At 47.9% G+C, this 10,692-nt stretch overlaps 2 protein-coding genes across 2 annotated transcripts; both read left to right on the top strand.

Moving 5' to 3' along the window:
- The first annotated feature begins 603 nt into the window (after nt 1–603).
- Nucleotides 604–3,136, top strand: LOC119356617 (anthocyanidin reductase ((2S)-flavan-3-ol-forming)-like). The gene is made up of 6 exons (XM_037623604.1): nt 604–851; nt 979–1,145; nt 1,274–1,474; nt 1,572–1,731; nt 1,853–2,066; nt 2,777–3,136. Exons 1-6 carry the CDS (start codon nt 719–721, stop codon nt 2,922–2,924), a joined length of 1,023 nt encoding a protein of 340 aa, XP_037479501.1. The 5' UTR covers nt 604–718; the 3' UTR covers nt 2,925–3,136.
- A 4,682-nt stretch (nt 3,137–7,818) lies between these two features.
- LOC119356618 (anthocyanidin reductase ((2S)-flavan-3-ol-forming)-like) lies at nt 7,819–9,899 on the top strand. The gene is made up of 6 exons (XM_037623605.1): nt 7,819–8,002; nt 8,157–8,323; nt 8,606–8,806; nt 8,896–9,055; nt 9,284–9,500; nt 9,655–9,899. Exons 1-6 carry the CDS (start codon nt 7,879–7,881, stop codon nt 9,800–9,802), a joined length of 1,017 nt encoding a protein of 338 aa, XP_037479502.1. The 5' UTR covers nt 7,819–7,878; the 3' UTR covers nt 9,803–9,899.
- Nucleotides 9,900–10,692: the final 793 nt, after the last annotated feature.

Raw genomic sequence — 10,692 nt, forward strand, 5'->3', positions numbered from 1 at the left:
CACCAATACATTACCCATTGGTGATAGGTAACACAAAAGAAAGTGTGCTCCTCCACCCCCTCTTTGTTGTATACACATGCTACACATGTGTCTATGTATACAAAGAGGCGGCTGAGTTGAATTCATTTGTTTGACTACTAGGGTGAGAATTGTATAGTTACCTCGTGCTCTAGTCCTCATCATCTCTTAGTTTTTCTCTTTCTTTTTTGATGTGTCATCATCTCTTAGTTGGCAGCACGTCGTGCTCGGGACCACTGTCCACTACACATTGACTTTGAAGAGAATTATACTAGCAGGAGCAGTTATATGGTTAATCCATCCTCGGCCTCGTTTGGTCGGCAGCACGTCACGCTTTGGGCTCCGATAGGGTTTGGAGATATAAGAGAGATAATCAGTAACTGTATATTCTTGTCGGATAAAAGGGTAACTGTACAGCTCCCTCGTGCTCTCATCCTTTTGCTGCAGGGCTGCCTTCAGGTGAAAACAGTCCCAACCAATCCTCATCCTGATATCGACTTGCGTGGCTGGGTTTGAACGCGGCTCGCCAACCACTGAAGCCACCAGCCACGACCACGTCTTCTCTACATAATGCACGTGCAGCCGTGCAGGTGCGAGCACAATCCAGTTCCCTGACCACTCCACCAGAGGAGCAGAGCACCGGTGCTCTAGTTATTACTGCCAGGAGCCCAGGAGAACTGTAGTAGTGGTCACCGGCCATATGGCGGCGGCAGGCGATGGGACGACGAGGAAGACGGCGTGCGTCACCGGAGGGAGCGGGTACATCGCGTCGGCGCTGGTCAAGATGCTGCTGGAGAAGGGCTACGCCGTGAAGACCACCGTCAGGAACCCCGGTAATTACTAGAGCTTTGTTCACCTCCGGTGAAATCATCCGACAGTACCTATGGAGCCCGTGAACGGATCGATTCTGTTGGCATCTGAAACTGGTCGTATGCCTCGTGCGATGTTTTGGATTCCCAGACGACGCGGAGAAGAACGCGCATCTCAAGACCCTGGCGGCGCTCGGCCCCCTGGAGGTCTTCCGCGCCGACCTCAACGAAGAGGGCAGCTTCGACGACGCCGTCGCCGGCTGCGACTACGCCTTCCTCGTCGCCGCTCCGGTGGCACTCATGCCAGAGAACGCCGAGGTAATTCATATACACCATGATGGCATGTCTGTCACAAATCATGACGCTGTTCTTCTTTTCCTTGTTTTTTTTGAAAAGGAGACAAATCAGCATATACTGTTCTCAATTCGTTAATATGGTGATGTCAGGAAGAAGTGATCCAGCCAGCGATCCAAGGAACCCTGAACGTGATGAGGTCGTGCGTCAAGGCGGGGACGGTGAAGCGCGTGGTCCTCACATCGTCGACGGCGGCGATCTCCAGCCGGCCGCTGGAAGGCGACGGCCACGTCCTGGACGAGGACTCCTGGTCCGACGTCGACTACCTCAGGGCAACCAAGAGCGGTACCTGGGTGCGTACGCATCTATCGTCTGTGCATGCATCACCCGTCGGTATAGAATCTGAGTTCTGGAATGACACCGTCGGTACGTGCTGTTTTGGCGTTGCAGGCGTACCCTGCGTCGAAGGTGCTCGCGGAGAAGGCAGCGATGGCGTTCGCGGAGGAGAAAGGCCTCAGCCTGGTCACCGTGTGCCCCGTCGTCGTCGTCGGCGGGGCGCCCGCGACCAATGTCAAGACCAGCGTCCCCGAAGTCCTCTCCTTGCTCTCCGGTGAGGCCCCCGTCCGGATTTCAGCCCCGTTCTTCTCCGCGTCTCTGTTTCAAGTTTCAGCGCTACGCCGTGGCCATGTGCTTGCTATAACGTCGCGCGCGTGATGGATGGATGACTTCAGGCGACGACGACATGGTGGACAACCTGGAGCTCATCGAGAAGGCGTCGGGGTCGATCCCGCTGGTCCACATCGACGACGTGTGCCGCGCCGAGATATTCGCCGCCGAGGAGGCCACGTCGGAGCGGTACATCGTGTGCACCCTCAACACCACCGCCGTGGCGCTCGCCCACTTCCTGGCGGCCAAGTACCCGCAGTACGAGATCAACGACGACCGGTACGCATTATGTATAGCTGGTTTGTGTTTGGTTTGCCCTGCTCACTGACGGATGTGTTTGGTTGGAGGGATAGCTACCCAAGAGACATGGATAACCATATTTAGGATGGATATATCATCAAGGTTGTCAGAATCACGATGATAGGATCACAAATTGTAGAATCTTCATTGTCAGGACCGTAAAAACGTAGATTCTATGAACTAAAATCGTAAAATCATAATGGTTTGTTTGGATTATAAAGTCGTAGAATCGTATAACAGAATCATGATTCTGACAACCTTGATACCATGTGTTTGGTTTATGGATGAGCTTAGATGAGGAAGGACATGGACAACCAGATGCTCCGAATATTTGTGAAAAAATCGGCTCCGCGCGCGAAAATCTCACGGACATGGGCAGCTAGGCTCGCCTCTCCGAAAGGCCTCGCTCATATATTCCTTATCCACATAAAACATGTGTTGTATGCATCGTCTAGATGCGAAGGCCGGGGGTCTTCCGCCTTTTCTAAAGAAAAACATGGGCTAACCTTATCCACACAACCAAACAGAAAAAATGGCTATCCTTATCCAGCTGGATAGTGATGCCCATATCCATTTGCAAGTCCCTCTAACCAAACGCATTTGTCGACATGTACAAGATCAACGACAACCAGTCACAACTTCTGTTTACACTGATCGCTGACACTCGTGAGCTTGTGTTTGGTTTGCAGCATTGGTCATCTTCCTGAGAAGCCGAGGGTGAGCATCTGGTCGGACAAGCTCATCAAGGAGGGGTTCGAGTACAAGTACAAGAACCTGGACGAGATATACGACGACCTCGTCGTCTACGGCAGGACCCTGGGGCTCCTGAAATACTGATATAACGGGCTCTCGGAATGGGATTATGCGCTTGCAAAATAAATCTACCCTCCTAGAGGCTAGAGCATAAAATGTGTTGAAATGTTGGTGCTTATGTTTCATTTCATGATTGCTGACCGAGAGCATAATTCGGTCAAATCGTGTAGCTTTGTTCTTCCCTTCTTCTTTGTGTTTATCTTGTATAAGAAAAGACGATTACTATTTCCATGTCACTATCGAGAACCATCTGATTTAGACATCAAATCTGTAAAAATATAACCGGATAAGAAAATATTGATATGCTGGTTCGTGATCACTCCTAGAAAGAAAAGGGGTCATATCCTGATATGATGCTCCATGGACATTTGCAGTGGTGGAGCCAGAACTTTTTTGAAGCCCGGGCAAGCTTGAGCTTAAGTCTAATTTGGAAATCAAAATCAAGTGTTTCGATAAACAATATATAAAATCGCCCCAAACTTCAAAAACACAAATATCCAATAGTAATGAAGTGAAAATATGAACATATCAGTCATGCAAAATGTAATTTTAATGTGAGCTAGTATATGATACATCAATATTCAGTTTTATATACTACCAGAATCGGGTTCTTTGTCAAGTACCAAAGTAGTCGGCGAAGGCCGGTATCACAGCTCAGCAACTAGTTTGCCGAGTGCAACACTCGACAAACCCTACTTTAAATACCCCCTTTCAGCAAAGAGAGCTTAATCGATTTCCTTCCATCGGATACTTGACAAAGACTTTATTGAGGGTTAAAATGAGCTACTCGGTAAAATAAAGTAGGCTAACGGCTAGTTAGACAGATATGGCGCTTGCCACGTGGCATGTTGTCTTTGCCGAGTATCTTCCGTACCATACTTGGCGAAGACAATACAATTGAAGGGTGACACATGCCAATTGCAGTCTTCGGCAAAGCGTTTGTTGGTTTGCCGACTATCTTCCGTACCTTGCTCGCCGAAGACAGGACAACTGAAGGGTGACACATGTCCTTGATGTTTGCCAAGTGCAGTCTTCGGCAAAGCATTCGTTGGTTTGCCGAGTGCTGCCTTTAGCAAGCGTTCGTAGGTTTGTTGAGTGCTACCTTTAGCATGATACTAGATGAAGATGGTTCCATTGCAGTTAACGTGTCCTTGATGTTTGTCGAGTGCTGCCTTTAGCAAGCGTTCGTAGGTTTTCTGAGTGCCCCCTCAATCACACTCGACAAACAACTTTCGGCAAAATGGCTGCTCAGGTCGCACCATGTGTCGCCCATTGCCAAGTGTCCTGGAGAAGGCTCTCGCCAAACTGTCCTAGGAGCTTCGAGATATTGCCATGTGACAACATAAGTCATAAAACAAGGCCATGCATAGAACTGAACTTGTCATGTTACTTGTAAAAATATATCTATCAAAATTAGCATCCAAACATCCTAGAAGGCACTATACAACAAAAACAATTGAATTTCTAATGCACATAAATTAAGTGTTGCGATTAGTGAACATATTCAAAATAGAGAGCTTGTGTAAGAAAAGAGACGGACATAGTACTGAATATATCAGTATCACGAGGCAGTCGCCGCACCACCTAAACTCAAAATTTAGCCCTAATCTATCAATCTTCAAATTAGTTAGAAATTTTACCTAATTAGGAGAAAGACGAGAAAGGCACCGGACGAGGAGGATATAAGCCATTCCTAGAGATGGATCCGCTCCACCCGCCACCGGCCGTGCGCCTAGGGCGGCCTCCGGATTCGCTCGCCACCGGTTCGTCTCCATAGTCCAGCCTATTTTCCCCTTTTTTCAAGGGGTAGAAACGAGCAGCCGAAGTGGTTTTTTTTAGGCAATCTCGCAAAGCTTTATTAAACTGCATCAATGTTTACAGAGATAAAAGATAGATTGTCGGGGTGTCCTAACCAAACATGGCGGCCCACCCCTAGCTTCAAAACATGCTTCGCTAGATTGTGAGCTTCGAAATTCGAGCTCCTAAATTTATGTCCAAACTTGCAAACTGCAAAAGAAATACTGTGCTCCAAGATTTCATGTAGAATGGCTTCGTTGTGAACTGCTCGTTTTAGAAGAAGGGAATCCAAAGTTGCAAACTGCAAACGAGCAGCCGAAGTGGTGGCGTCGTTGTGACTGCTCGTTTTGGAAGAAGGGAATCGCAGCCCATGACTGACGAACATTACGCCGATTGCACTTGGTAGGCCTAGTTAATTAGCCCATGACAACGCTTGGTAGGAGCCCATTGTTGTGTTCTGCTCAAAAAGAAAAAAACCCATTTGTTTATCTCGTATCGTACACTTCTGCCCGGGCAAACGACGATGCATAACAGATTTTGCCCCATTGTTTATCAGGTGTGTACGCTGTCCCGTGGCCAGCGAGCCCGGGCAAGTGCCCGGGGTGGCTGGGCGCTGGCTCCGCCACTGGACATTTGTAAAGTTGTGTCTGCCAAGAGGCAGCGGTGGTGATTAGGACAGTGGACGATGCAGTCAGGGCAGTTACGGCACTAAAGCAGCGTCCCTCTTACTTGGGGCTGTTTTGTTCCCAGCCACAGTTTGCCAAGTCAAAATTTGGCAGTCACAGTTTTGTTGGCATGTGTTTGGTTTTTGTTACACTTTGACTTGTCACATTTTGTTGTTTCTATGGCTCATTTATCATATAGATAATTTTTTTGCCAACTTTTGTCAAAGTTTGGCGTTCACTTTCTCAGCCATACTTGTGTGGCTAGCCACACTTTGCTTGGCCACGCTAGTCTCCAACCAAACAGACCCTTGGTCTTCAGAATCAGAGCTAACATGTTCTCGGTGCTTATGGACGACTATTTACCAAATTTTAGCGTAGCGTTACATGAGTTGCCGTGGGGTTGTGGGTGGTGAAGCCAGAATCATTTGTGGGGACTATTGACTATGATGCTTGCCTAGCGTGTGAGTGTCTCTGTTGTGTGCCCTCAAAGCTGTCACGTTACATAACGACTGATGTGGATGTTTGTTTTGGTTTCAACCTTAAGTACTTTCCGTAATATTAATTGAGCATCTTTTCTAGCATTGAGATGGGATGAAGTTTTTGTCTTCATTGTTCGAAAAAATAATAAATTATACATGCAATATGTTCTCATATATTGATGTGCAAAGAAGTGTAGTTTGTGCACTCAGCACGCCCTCACAACTTCCGGAGGAGCCCATGGTCAGCAACTGGTCCGACAAGCTCATCAAGAGGGGTTCGAGTACAAGTACAAGAAACTAGATGAGATATCCAATGATGTCGTCGTGCACAACAAGACTTTGGGAATCCTTCAATACTGACATGGTGGACTTCTCGATCCTGGGATCTCATAACTGAATCTTGTCTTGCAAAATAAATCCTTCCGCCTAGAGGCACAAAACGTGTTGAAATGTTGATGCCTATGCTTGATTTGATGATTTCTCGCCAAGAGCGCAGCCCGGTAAAATGTTAGGTTTACCTTTTGTTTACTTCTTGTCTGTATTTACCTTATATATGAAAATGAGATTATTATTTCCATGTCACCGTCGAGAACCATATTTGGGTCTCGGCAAAAGTGGTCATGTGTTTTATAACAAAAATGTGTATCTGTTGAAAAGATGTTTGTATACAACCAACCTGTGATTGAGATGGTTAGGTGGACAGTGGTATCCCCAACCCACAAGGGTTCAAATCCTGGTGCTCGCATTATTCCTGGATTTATTTCAGGATTTTCGGCGATGCGCTTTCAGTGGGAGGAGACGTTCCCGTCGACGACGAGGCGCAGGTGACTTCGTAAATCTTAAGATGATATGCCGGCTCAGTCTCTCGGAGGTGCTCATAAGGGTAGGGTGTACGTGTGTGCGTTCATAGGGATGAGTGTATGCGCGTGTATATGAGCGCTTGTGTCTGTACTGATGCTCAAAAAAAGAAAATGTAGAAAAGGACCAGAAAAAAAATGAAGAACACTATAATTTCAAAAATTAAAGCCGAAAAAGGAAAACTGAAACAGGAAAAAGGAAAAAGAACCAGAAAAACAAACAAACTGGAAAACAGTACAGCCGAATCGGAGAGAGCCGGAGCGATGGGCGGGCCCATGAAGCACTCGCGCAGGCGATTCTCCTCCTATATACCGCTCATTTTATTCCGGAAGGACAGAACCGGTAGCCCATCTCATCTTTCACCATTTTCTCATAGAAAAAACCTCATCTCTCACCAACCATGTTTTCTAAAAAAAAAAAAACTCACCCCGCAGGTCACGTGGTACTGAACCTAGCTCGCTGTTGAGATCGACCAACCAAAGCTACCCATCACTTTCTCGCAGTGAACTCTACATAATATTGCAGGTCACTTTCATCTACCAAAAGGACCCACTCTGATTGATTCGTAGTACTACTGATTTACCACTGGCCTGCAGCTTGTCTGTCTGTATACACAGGATCTTCTGTGCCCCGAGAGAAGGCAAAATTTTATGTTTTGATCCTTTTCTGAAACCTATTTGAGATTTGACCTCAGTTTGAAAAAAATTCAAGATCTAACCCTTTTGCTACCGTCAAAGTCCATGGCGATAGGGTCTAACAGCCTACCGCCAGGGACTTTGGCGGTAGGAAACATCGCTACCGCCAACCGGGCTGGCGGTAGCCTGCACAACCCTACCGCTAAGGTGCTTGGCGGTAGGCACGAGCACGCACTGTATTCAATACTTAGGAGTTTTTTGGCGGTAGGGCATGCAACCCTACCGCCAGAGATCTTGACGGTAGGCTGTTATACCCTATCGGCATGATCCCTGCCGGTAGCAAAAGGGTTAGATCTTAAAAAAAAATTAAACTAAGATCAAATCTCGAATAAATTTAAAAAAAGGATCAAAACATGAAATTTAGTCCCGAGGGGATATATGCGGGTTCTCAGGTGTTTGCAGTGTGCCAACAACCAGACGTCCAGACCAGACAAGAGCAGTGGAACCTCCCTGAATCGCGTCAATCGAGTAGCGGCGGCCAGCGATGTCGGCGGCTGAGGGAAGGAAGACGGCGTGCGTCACCGGAGGGAGCGGCTACATCGCCTCAGCTCTCATCAAGCTGCTGCTCCAGAAAGGCTACGCTGTCAAGACGACTGTCAGAGACCCCGGTTTGATTCCTGACCCGGGTTCTATCTTCAGTAAAGCATGCCTATAGCGAATCTCATGTGAAGCGCGCCTTCTTTTATGCTGAAATTGCTTCGAATTGTTGTGCTCCCAAGGTCCGCGCGCCTCTAAACTGAAGAGTCTGTCATCTGTGTGCAGGTGACATGGAGAAGAACTCCCACCTCAAGGACTTGCAAGCGCTTGGCCCCTTGGACATCATCCGTGCCGATCTGAGTGAAGAAGGCAGCTTCGACCAAGCTGTTTCCTGCTGTGACTACGTCTTCCTCGTCGCCGCTCCGTTGAATCTGATGTCAGCCGACCCCGAGGTAAATGAACCTCTCCAACAAGTTCCTTCTCATCCACACGATTGGTTTTCCGGCATCTCAGGGTGGTGTACACGTGTAGTTAGTTGGTTGGAACGCAAGCTTTATGTTGCTAGCCCCTCTGACAGTTCTGACAGGTAGAGAACTCCTTATACTGATTACGCCGCAATTGTGATTTTAGCATTTGGCATCCTAATTACGTGCAATTATGTCAGCTTATTTCCTCTTCAGGGACAACTATACCTTAATGTGTGCTTTGTGTTGCTACGGTGATGATGGCGACAGAGAGATCTGGTCGAAGCCACCGTTCAAGGAACGCTCAACGCCATGAGGTCCTGCGCGAGGGCAGGGACGGTGAAGCGCGTGATCCTGACGTCGTCCAGCGCCGGAGTGTCCAGGAGGCCGCTGCAGGGCGACGGCCATGTGCTGGATGAGAGCTCCTGGTCCGACGTCGAGTACCTCAGGGCCAGCAAGCCATCAACCTGGGTAAACATCCGCCGATGGGTTGGGATTCAGGAACACGACGCCTGCCATGGGCTGACGCTGGTCTCGTGTCTCCCGTGTTCATGTCGCAGGGGTACTCGGTGTCGAAGGTGCTCGCGGAGAAGGCTGCGAGCAAATTTTCGGAGGAGAACGGCATCGACCTCGTCACCGTGTTGCCCGTGTTCACCTTGGGCGCGGCGCCGGTCTCCAAAGCCGCATCCAGCGTTCCCGTCACCCTCTCCTTGTTGTCAGGTGAGCGATCGACGCATATGTGTTGGGCATCCCTGCAAGCATTCCTTCCACTTTTGTTTACCGACGGGAAGATGCAGCAAAGAAGCTATGATCTTGAGTACTCGCTTATTTTCACATAGTATTACTTACTGGAATTTGGAGAGACCGATAGAAGACATTTCATATGGCTATCTGTTTATCATTTTGGCATTCCATTATAACCCTATTGACCGGTGATATATATCTTAGGTGACGAGGCGCAGTTGGCCATCTTGGAAGGCTTGCAGTCCGTCACCGGCACCGTGTCGATAATCCACGTGGAGGATCTCTGTCGCGCCGAGGTGTTCGTCGCCGAGAATGAGTCCTCGTCTGGGAGGTACATCTGCTGCAGCCACAACATCACCGCCTTACAGCTCGCTCGTCTCATGGCACAGAAATACCCGCAATACAATGTGAATGCCGATCGGTATGTACCACTCTCTCCGTCCCGAAATAAGTGTTTCGAGTTTAGTACAAAGTTGAGACATTTATTTTGAGACGGAGAAAATACAAATCATCCACATGCATGCATGTTCAGATTGCAGTGACGGTGGGCCATTGACGACATGTGTTTTCTGCAGATTTCGTGGGTGCCCCGAGCAACCGAAAGTGTGCATTTCGTCACAGAAGCTTGTTGGGGAAGGGTTTGTCTTCAAGTACGAGAGCCTGGGTGAGATTTTGGATGACCTTATTGAGTACGGCAGGGCCACGAGGATTTTACTCCACTGACATGTTGGTCAGCAGCCGATCTATATGTGATCACAACAAAAGATGCGCTTTAAAATAAGTAAAGTCTCACGACTGTGTTTGTGTGTGTGCGCAAATATGTAGCTTTTTTTCACCTTTTCTTTTTGAAAGAAAGTGGTAAGAAGTACCCAAAGTCGCATTCATCATGGACTGAACCTTTGTGGTGGCGTCGTACAACCACTCCCGCCGTCCCACGAACTCTTTACTTTGGTTGCATATATCATGTTATGTCACACTTAGCGAGTTTGGGATGGTCTTGTTCTCACCACCTCCTTATCATTCATCCGATCTCAACATGAGTGCATTTCTCAGCAACTGACGCATGTTGATGAGTGTTGATAAGCACGCACAAGAAAGTGACACTATCTGGCGTCAGGGTGACGTTGGTGGCAAAAGGGCCTGACAAGGTAAACGCATGATTCACTTCTGAAGATCGGACGGCGGAACACAACGGTGACGGTTTATAGAGCGTAAGTATGCGGTACATGTTGAGGGTCTGCTAGACCAGTTGGTGCTCGGGGCTTGCCATCGGGCGGCTTGATGAGGCCACCGAATTACACAGCATGCGTTGGTGCGAGGCCAGGACACATCTTCAGACTTGTAGGTATGGCAACAATATATGATCGCCAGGAAAGTGGTTTTGGGTTGTTTCATGTATTTATTTTATAAGGCCATGAAACAACCCAAAACCACCCAAAATCACTATCCTGGATTTTCAAAGAAATCAGAAGGTATGAAGCAAAAATTCATGGCTTATCCAGTCAGAGTCTCAAGAACCTCAGATTTCAGGTCAAAACTCTGACAGGGAGATTGTTGGAGTACATATATAGAAAAATTAAGGGTCCACAAGTCGGACCCTGAAACTAAGGTTG

The sequence above is a fragment of the Triticum dicoccoides genome, chromosome 2A (assembly GCF_002162155.2).
Source record: "Triticum dicoccoides isolate Atlit2015 ecotype Zavitan chromosome 2A, WEW_v2.0, whole genome shotgun sequence".
Taxonomy (NCBI): domain Eukaryota; kingdom Viridiplantae; phylum Streptophyta; class Magnoliopsida; order Poales; family Poaceae; genus Triticum; species Triticum dicoccoides.